Consider the following 20,412-nt stretch of genomic DNA (forward strand, 5'->3'; position numbering starts at 1 on the left):
AGGGTTGGAAAGTCTGTCTCAAGGCCTCTCTTACAGAGAAATCAGATTTTTGAATTTAAAGATTATGAACCCTTGTTTTGTACAAGTATACAAAATAAGAGGCCAGAGTTCCCTTGATTCTGAGATCAGAATAGAACTTTCTAGTGTCTGAGTAAAAATAAGGATGACATAAACTGGAGGAAAGAATGATCAATTAAACATTTTCTTATGGTTAAGAACAACTATGTCCATTCCAAGGTAAAATATTTATCTATAGAAACCATAAACAGGAGCAAGATATGAAATGCAAGCAATTTTGATAGAAAAGCAAAGACACAGCCTAAATCCTATCTTAACCATAGACTACTACACAACTCCCTCAAAGTCAGCCTCCTTGTCATGTATGGAGGCCCAATGACAAGTGAGGAGGATCTCTCTTCACCCTATCACCCGTACATTCAGGAAGGGCTGAAAAGTTTGAATAAACAAAAGGTACTATCACATCAGATGATTCAAAAGTTTGTCAAAAATAAACTTTAGACCACAGGACTTCTTTAATTAAAGGTTGAACAGTGTTTTTAATTTTTGCTGGTCCAAAGCTATCTAAATTAGTGCTCTTGGATTATTTAAAGAATTGAGCATGGTAGACACTGGCACATAAGAGAATGCTGATCCAAAAGTGATGGAAGATTATCATCTGAACATCAAATATCAATGTACAAGACTGGAATTATAGGAAGGGTAGGAGGATTAGCCTCAATTTATCATTATACATAGCCTGAAAAGTGTCTTTTAACTAAATAATCTCTAGTATCTTTTTGGTCTCTGATCATTTTTCTCTTCTCAGAAAAATACAAATACATACCGAGCAGAATTAATTCTGTGGAGACTTCTGGTTGGTTAGGTATTTATTAGTTAAGTGTTTCTCTGTGGAAACTTATATTAATAGACAAATTTATAATACTAACATTCAGGGTTATCATCAAGAATTCATTATCTGAGACTCCACATTTATGATGATGAATAAAGAAACAAGTCATCAAAATAGAAAATATTAACAAATGAAAGGATCTCAAATAAAAATGTCTTCACTCAAGCATTCCTTCCTTTTAACAGGAGTTTTTAATTCCCACCAGTGTGTCAAAGTTTTTCAGGGAGAATCATAGCAAAGACACTGATAAATGACCTGATGGAGTTATACCAGTTAACTGGAGAGAAAAAAAAAAAAAAAATCTGACAGGATGAAGACAAGAAAAAAAAACAGGAAAATACTGAAAAAGAAGTGACAAAACCTTTTGTATAATTTTAATGACCTTTTTATTGTGAAAGTCATTCATTGACATAGCCTATAGTTTTACTGTAAAAATTGCCCCACCCTGTCAAAAGATAACACTTGATTCTTTTCTCTAAGAAACAGTAAATAGTTGCTATTATAATCTAAATTGTGTTAACTATAAGATAAAGTAAATTTATTTTCATAATTTTAATTTATTTTTTTAACTTAAAACTCTCAATTTAACTTTTTATTTACTATAAAATTTTGGTTTCCCTTTTAAATAATAACCTAGGATAATAACAACTTCTTAAACTAAACAGCAGTCTACCTTAAAATGATGCTCAAAAAATGGTTTATGTAAATTCGTGAATACATATGAATTTAACAAGAAAAGAGGACATTATCATAATCTTTTAAAGCTAACAGAGGATAATATATACTCAAAAAATATTCCTTGATACCATCAGCATGAGAATACTTGATTGGCTTGACTGTGGGTCAGACCAGGTTCAGATCCCATTTCAGTTTAACTATGTTTTTGCAGAATTATTTCATTACCTTCACAAAGATTTAGAAAAGTCAGTATAATATCAAAAGAATATATTCAGGATAACTAATAAAGGAAACCATGGGAGCTATATGACAATAAGGGCAATATTATCATGAAATGATATTTTTACTTATAATTAGCTTGACTAAAATTTAAGATGATAAACTGATACAGAATTAAGTGGTTTACATGGGGTTGAATGGACATCCTCACCAACACTAGACTATCTATGTACACTTCACACTCCAAAAGGGTATGAACTGCACATGTTCCCTTGCTTTCCATTAAGCACGGTAATACTCTGGCAGGAGGAAAAGGGTAAAGACAGAAAAGATTGTGTTAGGTCTCCCAGGGAGAACTGGAAATAATAGGAAAGTGTGCTAGGATAGGCCTGGAACTGAGAAGTTAGGAATAATTGGATACGTTTTCATATTCTATCACTGAAATATTTAGGAAGTATCCCTCCAGAAGGATGTACAGGCATGCCTACAAAGTGTCCAGGTGCAAGGTGGGTGAATGATGGGGCTGCATGCTTCTGATAGTAACTGATAATGGCCCAGCAGAGATGAGGGCAGAGTGGATTTGTGTTTTGTCAGCTCAGTGAAATAAGAGCTGATCAAATGTTTCCCATAATGTTTAAACTACCAATACAGTCCTGGGATGCCACAACTAGAAATAATCTCTCTTACCTCAAAATTATGCAAAGTGATTCAGGCACTGACTGCTTTCTACTCTTTTACTGCTTTTTATTTACATGTCTTAATTCTAATTGATCAGAAGCTTCTTGAAAGTATCCAGACCTGATTTACCTTCATAGATCTTACAGCACCTGGTTCAGTACTCAGTGAATTTTTTTATTTTTTGGCAACACCATCCAGCATGGTGCTGTTAGTTCTCTGACCAGGGATCAAACCCAAGGCCCCTACAGTGGAAGTGTAGCATCTTAACCACTGGACCACCAAGGAAGTCCCCAGTGCTCAATGAATTTCAACAGATACACTACTGACTGCCAATCTGAAGGTACTCTAATGTGGGGTCAAATATATCACTTAATTGAAGCTAAGAATTGGTATTCTATAGGATAGAGGTTGTAAAGAATTGGGTATTTATTTTTTTTAAAGCAATGACATATGTGGCCTAGATTGCACTGCTTTTCAAAAATTTGATGACACATTATTTCTGGTGGTAACTGATGGTCGACAATGTGCCTTACAAGATGAATGCACAGTCAGAAGTTTTTATATGCAGGCAAAGGTTATGCTTTGATCTACTGTTGCAACCACTCTTTTTGGTAGAACACCATTTGTCTCTTGGCCACCTGTAGTTAGCCCAAAGCCACTGCTCAAAGAGCTCACTTCTAATGGTCTCCCAGTGGGTTGGCCTGGGGCTATTGCTTCCTATTAGACTACAGGTATATCATTTGAAGTAGGGCTTTTTAGGGTTTTGTTTTTAAAGAATAAGCTAAAAGTACTTTTTTTTTTGGCCTACTCTTTAAGGCTGCCAAGACAAGGCTAAAATTCCCAGCTGACGTGCATGTGCTCCACATAACCAGCACATCAGAGCTGGGTTACATCAAATACTACTGTCTCTACCCTAGGAATTGTTAGTGAGGCCCATTTGTTATTTAATGTTTGCTAAGTCTCTAAGGTAGGGGTGGTGAATGTTCACAAATACAGAGGCTGGTATCTGACAGTACACAGTCGCTGTGTGCTGATGAAGGTAGGCTATGAATGCTATTGTCACGCTTCCAACTAGATATGATCAGCTGATGCTATGGTGGGATCTCTCACTCTTGCAGCACCAGTTTTCAAATGGCAGGCTGTGACTCATTAATGGTGAAATCAAAATATTTGATGCCAAAATAGGTACTTGTATGAATTTATATGAGCAAGAAAGAACAGAAAATGAAGAACCTCACATTAATTAATAAAATAACCTTGTGAAACTTTTCCTTCAGTTATATATGTATGATATTATGTATGAGAACACTGTATTAGGAGGTAAAAAATATTTCTGCTTGGAGTCTCTGTCAAAAAAAACTGAAAAAAAATGCTACCTGGATCTTCTTAGAGGCCACGTCTGTCTTTGGAGTCAGTTTTACTACTTGGCTGTATTTGTATGGCCAATAATAGTCTGGATTTAAAACCTAATGGCCTAATGAAATGCTTTATTTTTTCTCCTGTACATTACTTTCACTGGGTACACTATTTTTGTTGTTGTTGTTAACTTTTATTTTAAACCTTCTTGCCCAGTATAGGGCAAATTTAATACTCCATTTGAAATGGTCTGTATGTGTGACCAAAGCCTCCAAGTATGGTATTTCTTCTTGAAAAGCTTTTCTTTTCCTAATGAGTTATTCTAAATATAAAACCATTCCCTCTGTACTGTCTACATACTACTTATCTTTGTGTTTCTATCTGACTAGGAAGCAGAGATCACAGTAACCAATACCAAAGCCTTTAACACAACACTCACTACTTGGATGAACCCAGAAGTATTTATTTCAAATAAGTTTTCTCATTTTAAACTGTTAGTATGTGGAAACAGTGTAAATAGCATGTCTTCTGTCCAGCATTTGAAGCAAGATTTCCAATGCTGTCTCTTTAAAACACAAAGTGAATTTTCTGATATCATGAGATTTGAAAATATTCACACAAGATGAACTAGATGTTTCAAAGCAAAGCATGATAATCAATAAGATATATTTATTATACTTTCTGATATTGAGACTCTAAAATCTAAGGAACAGAGTCTAATCAGCTAGATTTCATCTCTTCCATATTCAATTCACAAAAACCAAATACAGAAAGAAAAAATATATATATATACCTTCACTGTCCTTGAATTTCTTGATTGCCACAATTTCATGCGTTTCCTGCAAAGGAAAAGAGGCAGAAGAAAAGTCATTCTCTGGTGTTTTTCAAACTGGGAATCCCAACTGTCTGGAGGTATATTCTGAAACAGAGTAGCAAGAACTTAGAGAATAAAAAATAAATCCTCCTTGTCCCCAGTCCCTCATTTCTCAGTTCCAAAATTATCTTTCTTACTACCCTGCAGGCATCGTCAGGGAAGGAAAAGGAGAATGGGAAGAGGCTAGGGGACCAAGGGCTGATCTGGCTGAACATGAATGAACCAGCAGCACCAATGTCTTGAGGCAATGCAAAAGCAGCAGGATGGATGACAATGGACAACATCTATATTGCCCTCTGAAACCCAGGAAGTGAAGTCGCTCAGTTGTATCTGACTCTTAGCAACTCCATGGACTGCAGCCCACCAGGCTCCCCCGCCTCTGGGATTCTCCAGGCAAGAACACTGGAGTAGGTTGCCATTTCCTTCTTCAATGCCTGAAAGTGAAAAGTGAAAGTGAAGTTGCTCAGTTGTATCTGACTCTTAGCGACCCCATGGACTGCAGCCTACCAGGCTCCTCCATCCACGGGATTTTCCAGGCAAGAATACTGGAACGGGGTGCCATTGCCTTCTCCGTCTGAAACCCAGGGACACATTTAATTGGGTTTCTCAGATCAGAGAAAAAAACTTCTATAATACTTGGTAGTTGCTGGTAGCAGAATACCTCTTCCAAGTCTCCTCCTTTCACTTATGTCTTCCTAACAAATCTATCTTCCTAATCTATCTAGTTATTCACCAGCTCCTCCCCATTGACACCCATTTCAAATTCAAAGTGGATAAATATTTGCCACCAAATACCAATCATTAACATCCCCCTGCCTTTATTTAGCCCTCCTGAATTAACAGAAGTAGTTGGTGAGAAGAACCCTACTTTCAACTGAAACATCACAAGTTCTTTTTTTTTTTTTTGGTCTTTTTTGGCTGGAAGAGAATAAAAAGGCTAGAAAGGAAATGGAAATGCTAAGCGTATAACTATGCTAAATAATTCATGTCTAATAGTCTAGCCTATAAAAGGAATAAAAAAGCTTTTGGCAAAATAATATATAGATTCTTCAAAGTCAACATGTCATATAAAAAGGTCTGGATAATTCAGGCCTGCTCTTTTCTACTCTAAGTAGGGATACTTTCAGATCTGTAAGAGCAAACCTTTTATAAAACTTTGTCCCTGCATCAAATCAAAAACAGACACAATATGAGGCAATAACCAGAAGGGTACAAAATTATTAACTTATCCAAAATACATGCTTTTCTCCTAGGTTCCTTATAAAGGCAAAGGGAATCATAAAAGTAGGGAGAAAAAAATAAATTTCAAAAAAGTGACCATTATGGTGAAAAACAAACCCTGAGCCATAACCATGTCTGTAAATCAAACCCTGTTTCTCACCTGCCAGTTGAAAATAGTAGAAAATACCAGCTTTCATATTTGTGTTACAGGGGGAAAATTATCTGAAAGTACTATAGGCTACTGAGGAAAAAGATTCTTATTAAGGTTATTATGTTTTTGTTTTTTTACAGGAGAAACAGAATGTAGAGTACAGAGAGCTTTGGGATACAATTTATTTGTATATCGGCAGACCTTCTGATTTAAACTCAGTTGTCCAGGTACTTTTTGATACTGTAATGGTTTCATTATTGAGAAAGAAAAACTGCATAGTCAAAAGTGATGTGGAGGATGATCACCTAGAATATTAACAGAGGTACCAGGTAACTCTGCTAGGTATGCTACTCTCTCTCAATACACCAACATTGTTTTCTTACCCTGCTCCTTTTCAAATGGCTCCAGCTAGCAACCCACCTACAGTCTAAGGGAAAGTACAAAACCCTACGAGAAAACTGCTCACAGCACAAAGAAAGGGGCAGCAGGATGGCATCCAGGAAGAGAGGCCAACTGCCCACATTTCAACTGAGTGTAGCATTTCATCCTATAGTGCGCACGTTTTTGTTGCGTCTTAAGTGTTAAAGCTTTGTTTGATTTTATAAAAGGTCTCGCTTAGTTCAAAACTGCCCACTGATATGACTACATATTTAAATTTATGACTGCCACCATCTTGAAGAAAGATATTCATCAGATTTTCCCCCCTGGTAATCTCATAAGTAGAATTTACAGTATAAAACAGTTGCCTGAAGGGGGGGAGTCAAATAAAATGAAATGTTTCTTCTTTTATTTATGCTTTCATCAATACCACAAAAATCCTCTTTCGCCTCAACACACACACACACACACACACACACACATACACACACACACACTCAATATGGGTTTTGTATTTACTTACAGAACAAAGTCAAACAAATGGAAGTTTTCTACATAAAGTCAATTCAATGTATGGTGGAAAACACACACAATTAAGAGAAGATGCTGGAAAAATTTAACATTTTTATTCATACTACTTATAAAACTAATATGAACTCATATAGAAGAATATAAAGGGATATGAGTATAAAAAGAAATAAAAAACTATATAACCCTTCCTAATAATACTTAATAATATTTTCTTTCAGTAAATTTTTCTCAAACTGGAAGAACCTGAGCACACATATACTGTGTTGTATGTTGCTTTTAATTCATTTGATATTATACATGGAATATTCTGGTCTGTCATTACTTTTTAAAACCATTATTTTTAATAGATGGTTATTTAACCAGTCTACCAATGAACATACTTCAACATCTGCATCTTCATTTCCATAAAGCAAATTCTGTAACTGATAATTCTATAACTGATAGGTCAAGGGGCATGAACTGATATATCCAAAAATATATTATTTTACAGTTCTTTTCAGCAGCATGAGAACCCACTCTACAACCACAGCCAACACTAAATACAATCATTAAAAAATCTTTAGGTACCAATGAGATCAGAGGTTTGTTTCTGAACTAATATTACCTGGAAATAAAAGAACTTAGAAAAGTTTTCTTCTAACAACCTCAAATATTGTTTCTACTCCTATATGTCTAAAGTTTCCATTAGAAACCTTGTAACTTTAAGGCTGAACTTTTCGTAACTGCTTTATGTGTTTCACTCACTATTGCATCCTAAGTGTCTAGAATGGCAGGCACATAGTAGGTTTTCAATAAATATTTCATGAATGACTATTTCATGAGTGAATTAATCAAAACTGCCCTATCGGTTTTGTTCTTTTCTTTCCTTCCTTTTGGGTTTCTCATCGGTCCTTATTTCAGCCAACATCTGCACTTTTTGCCTCATGTCAGCTCATTGCCACGATAGAGGCCATATCCTCCTGGCTCTCCTTTAGGAGACAACTTCACCTGCTTGTTACCAAAAACATTATCTTCAGAACTATGTGTTGCTCTTAAATCTTCAGAGCAGTATTTTATCTATTCATGACTTTTCATAAGCCACAGCCTGACTCCCATTTATAGTTATCATCCTCACTAAGACAGGAAGAGATTCACCAGGCTTGGTGTCAGGCAGCAAAAAAGGTAGTTGGACTTTTTAGCAACCTGCATTTCAAAGGCAGATTGATGTACCCGAGCCCAATTTGAAACCTGGATTCTTAGTAAACATTCTTTGTGTTGGGTTGGCTGGTCTGAGGCTGGGCCACTTGGGCAAAGTTCTCTGAATAACCTGTTTGCTGAGCCCACACTTCCTAGCACATCCTACTCCTACTAATTCACCTTCACCACACCTTGTAATGGGGTCTGTGCATCCTAGGATACAAAATGCTGCTTCAAATCCATCTCTACCTCTTGCCCTTCTGTATTTGAGGCATTTTGTCTCAGAAAAGATCTGGCACTATACATGCTGATGTGGAAAAGACTGGCAATATAGATGCTGATGATGATCCAAGTCTTTTCCTATTCCTTTTGGATACTTTGCCATATTCTGGTTCAGAAAATAGAATAGATAGAATGTATTTTTCAAACAATCTCCCTGGACTTTGCTAATGATCTTTGATGTTTAGTTTCTTAATTTACAGAACTTTTACAAGTTTATGGTTTTGTTTTTCAATATCTTCATGCCACCACCTTGAGATGTTATATATAACATAGATGTAGACAAAGAAAAAATATGTGACAACTCTGAAGAACTGTGTTTTAAATTCAATTTATTCAAAAAAGCAAGGCATTGCCCCCACAACATCTGCAAGAGAATGTCACCAGCTGTAGTTAGTAGGATAGGCATAATCTGCTACTTGTTTCAACGTCTTTTTTGTTTAAACAAGGAGTTACTTAAGAGCTCATATTTTAAACAACAAACTAAGGATATCATAAAATATGTAAGTAAACACTAATGATCATTCCATGCCTCACCCTTAATTTTGTCTCAAAATTGAAATTATATTACTTTGGAATGCAGAAAGATAGAGGCTCCTGAATTGTACTTCATGAGTAAACAAGCTAAATGAAGCCATTTAACATTTTTCAGAATAAATTTCCACAACTGGAAAAAAAGAGAATGAAAAATAAATTTTTAAAGTAGTAACAAATTAAAAAAAATACCTCTAGCGGTTGTATTTCTTCCTGTATTCTCATGATCCTCCACCCCATAAAAATCATGCATCCATCAGTGAACAACCATACTGAACACAGAAACTTGTAATCAAAACTCACTTCTGCTACTGACTGTCTAAAGCTCCTGAGTCATTGGTTTATTTCCAGAATCAATTGTCCCTTCTTAAGATGTTGGCAAAGTAACTGATTGGTATTAATGACCATAAATTTACTAAGTTATTTTAAATGCAGTTACATAACTTGATTTAATTATGCTTTGGAACAGTAAATTCTCTAAACCAATCATACAGTTATAAGGAAGTAGCAGGAGTCATCTTTTTAAATGTTTTGCTCTAGTTTAAAATATCCAACATGCATTATGAAACAGAACAGAAAAAAATAATGATTTTATTTTACTCTGCTATTCATGGATTAAACCATTCCAAAGGTTATACTCTAAAATTCATTCTCTATTCTCTGAGGAAGCCCTTCCTTGGGAGAAATTACAACTTGACAAGTATTTTAAAATATTTCACTCTGTATTTGGTATGCAAAGACCACACTAAGTGCTTTCAAACACTGATGTGATCCTTCAGCAGAAGCAAAATCCTATAAACATAAATATTATCACCTTATAGATAGATATGGTAACTTTAAAAAGTCAGCTTTATTTTACTATTCTTAAGAACTTTTGTGCCAAGCCCTGTGTTTTCCATGTATTAACTCATTTAATTTTCAAATTAAATCAAGATTCTCTGAAGAGAATATTACCAACATGTTCATTGTACAGATAAAAATGTACTGAATTTTATGAGGTGCCATAATTTGCCCCAAGATCATACAACTAAGAAGTAATAAGGCTAAAATTTTAAACCTAGGAAGATTGATTCTGGAGGCCATTTCTCATCTATGGCAATGCTATTTGCCACTGCAAGTCATATATATAAATTCTATTGTTGAAAAGGATATGTTCTGAAACATACACACACATGCTCTCTCTCACACTTCTAGGGAGGTATGCTTATTTCTCTTCTGTATTTTCTCAAAATGCTAGCAGCAACAAAACTTTTCAAATAGTTGTCTAAAGTCTGTTCTAATATTTATACATCTAAAAGTATGTGCAAATATTTCATATATTTCCATCTTTATCTATATTCAGACTTTTATTTAACAGAATCTTAACTTAGACAAATTATTTAAGTTACTTTTACATTATGAGCAAAATTATAAAATGGGAGTAAATTCATGCACAGGATACATTCCATGGCAAGTAGATACAATGGAGCATTTAACAGAAATACAAAACATTATCCAGGATATGCAATGATAAAAATCAGACTGTTCTCCAAGGAATCCCTCAGAGATCTTTCCTTGACTTGTATTTATTACTAATACGTATAAACTACCATAGTCTGCCAATACTAAAAGTTAGATTAACTACTAAATTTAAGTATTTCAGACGTAATCAAGAAAGATTAATACTCAGGTGTGTATTTTAGTCAGCTAAGAACTGTTCGTTGGGCCCCAACTTTATGTGAGGTTTTTTTAATGTGGCATCCTAAGTTTAACATGAGTGAGTAAGTGAAGCATCTCATTTGTACAAACGCTTACATCCTAGTGTGTAATAATGCATGACAGTAAGTAAAAATTTTTGACAAAAGAAGTACAGTGAATGTTATATGATATGCCATAGAAGTTTAAAATGGTTGATCATATAAATATAAAGAAAAAATGTATTCTACTTTTGAGATTTAAGTTTATAATATGTTGGTTTAATTTGCTTTGCTCTCTTTCTGAAATGTGAAATATCATAAATCTTTGTTCATGCCCATTCCTTCTCTCCCCAGAGGTAACTGCCATCCTAAAGTTGGTATGTACCATTCCCAGACACATTTTTATTACTACCAATGAATTCATCCATAAGCAAATTTACCTATTTTGTACATTAAAAATCATAACTGGCATGTTACTTTACACACCCTTTTGTAACAGTTCTTTTTTTAAGTACAACATGGTATAGTTAAGATTTAAACATAAATCTAGCCACCTGGGGATAATTGTGCCCCAAGGGGACATCTGGCAATGTCTGCAGACACTTCTGGTTGTCACAACAGGGTAGGGGATTGTCGTTGTTGTTCAGTAGCTACATTGTGTCTGATTCTTTGCAACCCCATGGACTGCAGCATACACTTTCTATTAGCATCTAGTGGTTAAAAGCTACAGATTCTGCTAAACACCCTACAATGCACAGGACAGTCTCCACCACAAAGAATTACCTGGCCCCAAACGTCAAAAGTACTGATGCTGAGAAACCTTGCTTTAGTTTTATTCATTGTAATGGTTTTGTGATAGTCCACTATAAGCATTTCCCTTAAAAAAGAGCCTGACTACTTGTTGAGATCAGGTAAATCTTTGAAAAAGACTAATACGCTGTGAAAAGAAATTTTAGTTGGAAATGGGATGATTAAAAGATTAATTCTTCAAAAATTATTAAAGCTATTAATCAAGGTACTAAAATGTCTACATTCATTTCATTTTCATAAAACAATTACTTTTATAATAACTTTTGCAATATGGTTCCATTAAACATCATATAGTGAACTATCAAAAGATAAATAAAAACATTATTTTTTGTTGCTAAGAACTCTTACATTTTAAAAAGCATTACAAGGAAAACTCCCATGCTCAGGCTCTAAAAAGAGGATAGTCTTATGAAGATATGAATACATCATCAAGAACATGAGAAAGCATGCAGCCAAGAAAGGAAGATGTGGGAAGTGGGATCTTACAAAGAAAAAGTCTTCTATAAAACAACTGCCTTCAAGTCAAGTCAGTAATAAAATTCCTACATAACAAAATCTATTATCTCATTTGTTTCCAATAAAACATCAAATCCCTTCTACCCGCTATGGGCTGGGGTATTTTATTTATGCCCCCTATAAATCTTTATTGAGATGTAAAATGAGAATAAATGCATGTAAGACATTTAGACAGCATGCCTAGCCATGCCCTCATCTTCCCCTCGGAACCTGGCCCCGCCTCCTGCCCCATGTCCCAGTGAACCCTAGCCAGAAATTAAGGCCCACTCTTTCCATCTCCCTTGTCTGCAATCCCCAGTCCATCCAGGTCATCACCAAGCCCTGTTGATTTTTGTTTCCTAAATCTTTTTCAAATTGGTCCACTGTTCTTCTCTACCTGAACACTCCCATCCTAGTTGGAGCCTTTGGAATTCCCACCCAGGGTACTACCTAACTTCCTAACATTTTTAATATGTCTGCCACTCAACAACAGGCTCTTCATTTGCAAAGGAAAATCTGATTAACTGCCCTTAAAAGACTCTTCCCAAACTCCCGTGCCCTAAGGACCACATCAAAGCTCTTTTACCTGGTCAGCAGGGAATGGTCCCCAACCTCTTCTTCTTTGGTCTCCCTTTCTTGCTGAGCCCTCGCCATCCTTACCACGATCTCTCCTGCTATTGAGGCTGTTCCCTTTCCTCCTAAAACCTTGGCCCTCCCTGTGCCATTCAACCCTATCCCTTAGGCCTTAGCTCAATTGTCACTTCCTTAAGGAAGTCTTCCTATAGCCCCGTGACTACATCTGAAGCCCCAAATGCTCTCTGAGTAGACACCTCTCCTTCGTAACTTGTATTAAAGTGACACCTTCACATATTTATCTGATTCTACCACAGGACTGCAAGTGTGTAGGTGACAAATAAATGTATGACTGGTCTAAAAGTATGCTGAGCAAGAGAGAAAGATCCAGTGCAAATGTCGTACTGCATAATGTATTTAAACCTCAAATCTTGCTGGCCCATGTCATCCATCTATTTGGACATCATTTACTAATTTCACTACAGCTTAACAGAGAAAAACACCTTTTCCTACCATAATTATAAAAAGAATAAAAGATATTCCTTGATATACAAGGAACTCAAGCAACAAACCTAAAAACAAAGAATACAAATATACATGTTTATGCTTTTTAAGGACAGTGTATCCCTGGGAGACTTATTAAGATATATCTGTTTCCTTCTTTCTTCAGAAAGTTTTTAAAAATGAGGATAATGAAAGAACATAGAGCCTTCAAAATTTTATCTGGCTCTGTCCAGAAGTCCTTCAGCAGGCAGGAACTGAAACAAGCTCTTTAAGTTCAGAATTATACTGTCTTGATTAAAAATCTCTTTTGCTATTTGGCTACTCTGGCCTCCTACAGATCTTGAAAAGGCACTGCAAAACCAATATCACTTTCTTTTGTTAAAAAAAAAATTCTTCCACAGCATTGCTATAAAATTACTGCAGTTACTAGGTTGCCAATATTTATCAAGTTACATCAGAAGGTTTACTAAATTAAAACGTTATTATTTATTGATTCATTTATCCACCTGCAACAAGGATTGCTATCCTTCACCATCACCTCTATTCCATTTTGTGACTAAACTAGTAAGCTTTCCTCTAGCCCGGCAAAATATAATATGGAAACAGATATGTCACATAATTACTAATATCTAACATGTGTATTGTGAGATACTCTGAGTGAAGGAAATTATCACAGACCCAGAACTAGCTAATATACCACTCACAGTCGTATATAGTAACAAGGTCCCCAGATCCTCAGGGCACATGTGCTACAAATGCTGCCAGTCATTTTATATTAGTGGAGTTCCAGGAAATGAAGGAAGAGGGGTAAACCCTGGGCCGATGTGGAACAGAGAAGGGAAGAGTCTCTCGAGGTGAGATATAGCAACATGAGGTTAGTGGGAAGAGAAAATGGTGAGGCTCTCTTGAAAAGGTAAGCCACATTCTTAAGGAGAACACTAGAATTCCCAGTCAAGTCCTGAACTGTTTTTACTTGAACATTACAAGTGAACGTACCAGTAAGGCTATGAGACTTGGAGCCACCTAGATGGCTGAGGTTTGAATGTCTCAAATATAAGAATAAAAAACAAAAACCTAGGACCATTTAGCTGATAAATGTAAACAAGCCCACATACCTAGAAAGCCTTTATAAATACTTCTAATATGGTCCAGTATAAGTGTCAGTGGATCAATATCAACCTGAAAGCACACTGGTTGATAATGTCTAAGGATGTAACCATGAGGAACTGAGGAAACTAGTTCACACGGAATTGTACACTTAAAATAGCTACCTCTTCCTGTATATAGGGTACATTCTTTATATGTAAATTTTACCTCAATAGAGTTGATTTTAAATGCATCATTTAAAAATAATTCACCTCATAGTTATAGACTAATATAAATTGACTGCCCTACTTATTATGATAGATTAGGTAATTAATAAAATGTTATCAAGATAAAAAATGAGGCACCCACAGAACAATTTTCACTAATCCCTCTAGCACAGCAAATAGCAACTCTCTTCACTAGAAAGGGATAGGTAAACTTTCAAACAATTTAGCTCCCTATTTATAGATTATGCAAAATCTGAGATGTACTTGATTTCATACAGCCCACACTTACAGACATTATATACAGATGCTCTCAAACCACCTTGGCTACACCAAACTCAGACTTGGTATTGTCAGCAAATGAATGGAAATTTCAAAAAGTACACTGTAATGATGCTTGCCAGACAGCATTTCAGTTTAGAAATATTAACCATCATGTACATACTGTAGTTACTGTACAATTGTGTTACATTTTATTTCATTTTGTGCTCATTTTATAACAATGACTAGATAATGAGAAAATGAAAATTCTACTTCTAGTGATCAAATAATCAAAAATAGCATTAATTAGGTATGCCAAATGCAGGCAATCTACAACCTCAATCAGACAATCACTGGATTTAAGCTGTGTTCAATAGTGGGCAAAATTTAAATTTAAATGACAAAAATATATCCTCTAAGACTAAATCTAAGATGTGCCAAGAAAACGTGGCTCTTCAATTTTCTATGACTGATTTAACCTTGCTTTTCAAGCTCTGACCTTGACTTTAACTTGCATTTTATAGTAGCTCAGTCCTTTTTGATTTATAGTTGTTGTTGGTTTAGTCTCTAAGTCATGTCCTACTCTTTGTGACCCCACGGACTGCAGTATGCCAGGCTTCCCTGTCCTTCACTATCTCCCAGAGTTTGCTCAAACTCACAACCATTGAGTTGGTGATGTCATCCAACCATCTCATCCTCTGTCACCCCCTTCTCCTCCTGCCCTTAATCTTTCTCAGCATCAGGGTATTTTCCAATGAGTCAGCTCTTCCCATCAGGTGGCCAAGTATTAGAGCTTTAGCTTCAGCATCAGTCCTTCCAAAGAATATTCAGGGTTGATCTCCTTTAGGATGGACTGGTTTGATCTCCTTGCTGTCCAAGGGACTCTCAAGAGTTCTCTCCAGGACAATTCAAAAGCATCAGTTCTTCAGTGCTCAGCCTTCTTGTTAGTCCGTCTCTCACATCTGTACCTGACTAAAGGAAAAACCATAGCTTTGACTATATGGACCTTTGTCAGCAAAGTAACGTCTCTGCTTTTTAATACACTGTCTAGGTTTGTCATAGCTTTCCTTCCAAGGAGCAAGCATCTTTTAATTTCATGGCTGCAATCACTGTCCGCAGGAATTATGGAGCACAAGAAAATACAATCTGTCATTGTTTCTACTTTTTCCCCTTCTGTTTGCCATGAAGTGATAGGACCGGATGCCATGATCTTCGTTTTTTTATGTTGAGTTTTAAGCCAGCTTTTTCACTCTCCTCTTTCACTTTTATCAAGAGGCTCTTTAGTTCATCCTCACTTTCTGCCGTAAGGGTGGTGTCATCTGCATATCTGAAGTTATTGATATTTCTCCCGGCAATCCTGATTCCAGCTTGTGCTTCATCCAGCTCGGCATGTCACATGATGTACTCTGCATATAAGTTAAATAAGCAAGGTGACAATATACAGCCTTGACGTACTCCTTTCCTAATTTGGAACCAGTTCATTGTTCTACGTCTGGTTCTAACTGTTGCTTCTTGACCTGAATACAGGTTTCTCAGGGAACAGGTAAGGTGGGTCATAGGTTTCTTCAGGTAAACACTCAGTTTCTCCCTGCTTCTACGGAGATGGCAGCTGGGTATATGGATGTGGACGGGGTTTTGTAACTTGACTGTGGTAAAGGAAAGACTCACAGATACACATGTACTGGCCCTTGTGCTGTCCCCTGGGGCTCTATGGTCCCCAAGACAAGGTTCCTTATATGTCTGGACCCCATACACTGGCCAGACGCTAATGCTGGACCCCATGCAGGCTGTGGGCTCAGGGATGTGCTCTTGGCTTAGAGCCCAGGGGTCTGGCCTGGTTGGTTGTCTCTTTCTCAGCTTTAATAGGTAAAGCCGTCTATACTCTGCAATCTCATGTGTGACTGCTACCTGGCCAACAACTAGAGTGCTGATATCAGCCTGCCCCTCAACACTGCATCCCCACTGACAGGTTTGCTAACTCTCAATTCTAGTTACCTGGGGTGGGTGATACCTATGGGATTCCTCAGAAGACACTCACAAGCTGAGGAGGCCCAGGCATCCTCTCTCCACCTAACCACATCATGCCACAATTTACTCTGCTGTCACTGCTTCTATTGTGTTGAGGCAATCTTGCAAGGCAGTTTCCTCCCTGAGTTTCAAGAGGGAAATGGGGGCATAAGCATCCTTCACTTTTGGCTTCACCTGCAACTCAGTGTCCCCCAAACCCAGAATTCCAGACCCCCATGGTAGTGGGAAGGGCTTCCTTGATATCTCAGTTGGTAAAGAATCCGCCCGCAATGCAGGAGACTTGGGTTCGGTCCGTGGGTTGGGAAGATCCTCTGGAGAAGGGAAAGGCTACCCACTCCAGTATTCTGGCCTGGAGAATTCCATGGGCTGTACAGTCCATGGGGTCACAAAGAGTCGGACCGGACTGAGTAACTTTCACTTTTATGCAGGTGGGAGGGGTGTGGGGAAGAGAATGTCAGGACTTGCCTGCCTTAACTTTGCTCTTCAATCCACATTTCTTTGGCACCTGGAAGGGCTGTCTTTTGTTTCCCTTTTAAGTCTCAAAGGAATATCCCCTCTGAAGAGGCTTTTACCCTACTCTCTTATCTGGAACCATGATAAGAAAAGATTAGGAGAGAAAAACCAATTTATTGACCAAAGATACATAACCAGCTACTCCAGAAAGATTATCTCCGTTAACTACATAAACATTCAGCTATAATGATAGAAAAATAAACAAAGAAAGGTTTAAAGTTAAAATGGACTAATGATCAACATAAAAATATACGATCCAAATGAAGGCAAACAGCTTGCTATAGATTCCTTGATTGAGAGAAGAACTGACTGTGCCTAACTTCCTCATGGCCAATTTCCCCAGTAAATTATGTAGATGCCATTGAAGTCAACATACTTAAATTTTTTAGATACTGGTGGGTAAACAAGATACAGGGAGTTTCCAAGGAAGTGATGTTATAGCTGCTATTTAAATGACAAGAAGCCAACTCTGTATTTCTAGTTAATTCTTTCTTTCCTCCTTCAAAACCCTCCTTTGGGAAGCACTGCATGATCCCCCAGCTTATTCTGGGTGCTCCTCTCCTGAAGTCCTTAGCACACTAACCACATCTCCTACCAAGCTCTTACCACAACTACCCTGGAATCTTTGGTTTGCAACTCTGCCTCAAGGCCTACCTCAAATTACAGTTAATAAGATCCATGAGTGCAGGCACTACAAATAACTCTCGCCCCTAAGACCTAGCAGAAAGGCGTACAAATGGCTCAGCACAGTGAATTAAGCAGTTCAACTGCTCAAAGTACTTCTTAAGAATCTTACAGGGACCAAGAAGAAATAAGGCAATAGACACACAGGGCATAGAAATGGAATATGTAAATTTCATCACAACTAAAAACATCACAGAAAATAAAGGCTGAAATACTATTTCTCTTAAACAGACCAATCCCCTGAGTTTTGAAATAAATTGTTTTTTGACATTTTCATTCTCTGTTGGTCCTGCTGCTGCTGCTGCTGCTAAGTCGCTTCAGTTGTGTCCCGATTCTGTGGGACCCCACAGATGGCAGCCCACCAGGTTCCCCTGTCCCTGGGATTCTCCAGGCAAGAACACTGGAGTGGGTTGCCATTTCTTTCTCCAACGCATGAAAGTGAAAAGTGAACGTGAAGCCGCTCAGTCGTGTCCGACTCTTAGCGACCTCATGGACTGCAGCCTACCAGGCTCCTCCTGGATTTTCCAGGTAAGAGTACTAGAGTGGGTTGCCATTACCTTCTCCCCTGTTGGTCCTAGAACTCCTCAAGGGCAGAGAACACATCCCAATCATTATGCTGTCATGAGTTTTGCCCCTTCCAGAATGCGGGTTGTCTACAATCACTAATCATGTCCTTCTTGTTGTTTATTCCAGACATCCAGCAGGACTCACTACAGCAGGTGTTTTAACAGATGTCGGCTTAATAAATTAAATTTAAAGTTTCAAAGCTCTCTCCTGTGGTTCCTCTTGAGCCAGAACTAACAAAGAATCTTTATATATCAACAAAGAATGTATTTAAACAGCATGGATGATAAATCAATACAATTTTGAAAAAGGTATCTGAATAAATAAATATAAATCGCATAGTGATTCAGATAAATCACATAGTGAGAAAGTGCCTGTAGAAATCTCAAAACCAATGATATCAAAAAACAGAAATTAATGGATCACCTCAAGAGAAATTATGTATTATTCTCTAACAAAACATGGCAGAAATTTTATATTTTATACTATCAGGTACATAGAATATACATGTAAATAAACTTGTTTCTACATTTTAAATGAATGGAACAATTTATATATTTTCACTAAAAAATCAAGTTAAAGGACAAATCTTTTCTGAACAAAGGAACTTGGCTACATTATAACAGCTTTATAATAAGCCCTTAAAGTAGAATTTAAATCTAAGGGCATGTGTAATATTTATATAATGATTTATGAATCACATCCTTCTAGTTATACTACTACGTGTATTTTTGTTCAAAAAGGCACTTCTAAAGTAATAGAAAATGTTACCACCATATAATGAAATGTGATAAACAGATATATATTATAAAAAATTATTTGGTTAAATTTTCTCTTGAGCCCTAAACTACCAAACAGAAAGGCAGAAATTTCTAATAAACTCATCATTTCCTACTTTCAGAAACAAATAAAAAATCTGATGACTATACTCCAATTTAAAACATAAGCTATGTACAGGCTATTTTTTATACTCCAGTTGCCAGATCTATCTATATGGTTTCATAAGAAAGAAAACAAAAAGTGTTTCTAACTAGAAATGCTGTTTAATTACATTTAATTCTGTGATTAACTTTCAAAAGCCCAGAAGCACTTCTTTCAGACACAATCTTGATTTCAAACAAATAATAACAAACCAAAGTGAAAGTCAAAAGATGTCATACATCAAGAGGTGTGAGAACTTCAGATTCAGAGCCACACTGCCTGGATTTGAATTCTAGCTCCACCAGCTACTAGCCGAGTGACTTTTTGGGCCAGTTTGTTAACTTCTTGGTACCTTGATTTCCTTTGTTGCAATCTGGGTCTAATGATATCACTAACTCTTGAGACTGCTATTAGGATTAAATGAGAAGATACAAAGAAAATGCTCAGTACAGCACATAAGCTAAATGTTATTACGATTATTACCATCATCAAGTTCAAAACACTACTTCTCAGTTCAGTTCAGTTGCTCAGTCATGTCCAACTCTTTGTGACCCCACAGACTGCAGCGCACCATGCTTCCCTGTCCATCACCCACTCCTGGAGCTTGCTCAACTCTACTTCCGGGCATTCTCAAATCACCAAAGCAAGTTTCCAGAGGAAAGTCGAGAGCAAGTAATTTGTCCTCAAGGGGCTTCTCCCAACCCTGGAGAGAACTAACAGACCTTACTATATAAAGCCCAGACTCACAGTTGAACCGAACTTCCCATCCAACAGGTTAAAGAGAGGTGACATTCCTCCAGATTTTGGGGCTGTAGCTTCCACATGAGACAGAAGCATGTCCAGGACTTAGAACAGTGATGGTGTTTGGAGAGACCCCTGCCTGGAGAGGTGGGGTCAGGGAAACAATGCCCACTGGAGGGCAGCTCCTGGCAAAATGTCTAATGGTAACCTGAGTAACAAGCAACAGTAACCATGGTAACAACAAAGCACTAAGGACAACGCAGCTTTCCCCATTTGCCTGGTATGTCATAAACCAAAGGAGGCTTGTATTAGTCCACAGAAAGCAAAGGAGTGCTAGTAATACCAAC

At 37.0% G+C, this 20,412-nt stretch overlaps 1 protein-coding gene across 1 annotated transcript in view; it reads right to left on the reverse strand.

Annotated features, from left to right (window-relative positions):
- CDKL5 (cyclin dependent kinase like 5) overlaps positions 1-20,412 on the reverse strand; it is a 107,456-nt gene that overhangs the window by 57,963 nt on the left and 29,081 nt on the right. The window contains exon 3 of the mRNA XM_068962994.1: positions 4,635-4,680. Coding sequence (XP_068819095.1) covers positions 4,635-4,680 — 46 coding nt within the window. The remainder of the gene's footprint in view (positions 1-4,634; positions 4,681-20,412) is intronic.

This window comes from Capricornis sumatraensis, chromosome X (assembly GCF_032405125.1).
Source record: "Capricornis sumatraensis isolate serow.1 chromosome X, serow.2, whole genome shotgun sequence".
NCBI lineage: Eukaryota > Metazoa > Chordata > Mammalia > Artiodactyla > Bovidae > Capricornis > Capricornis sumatraensis.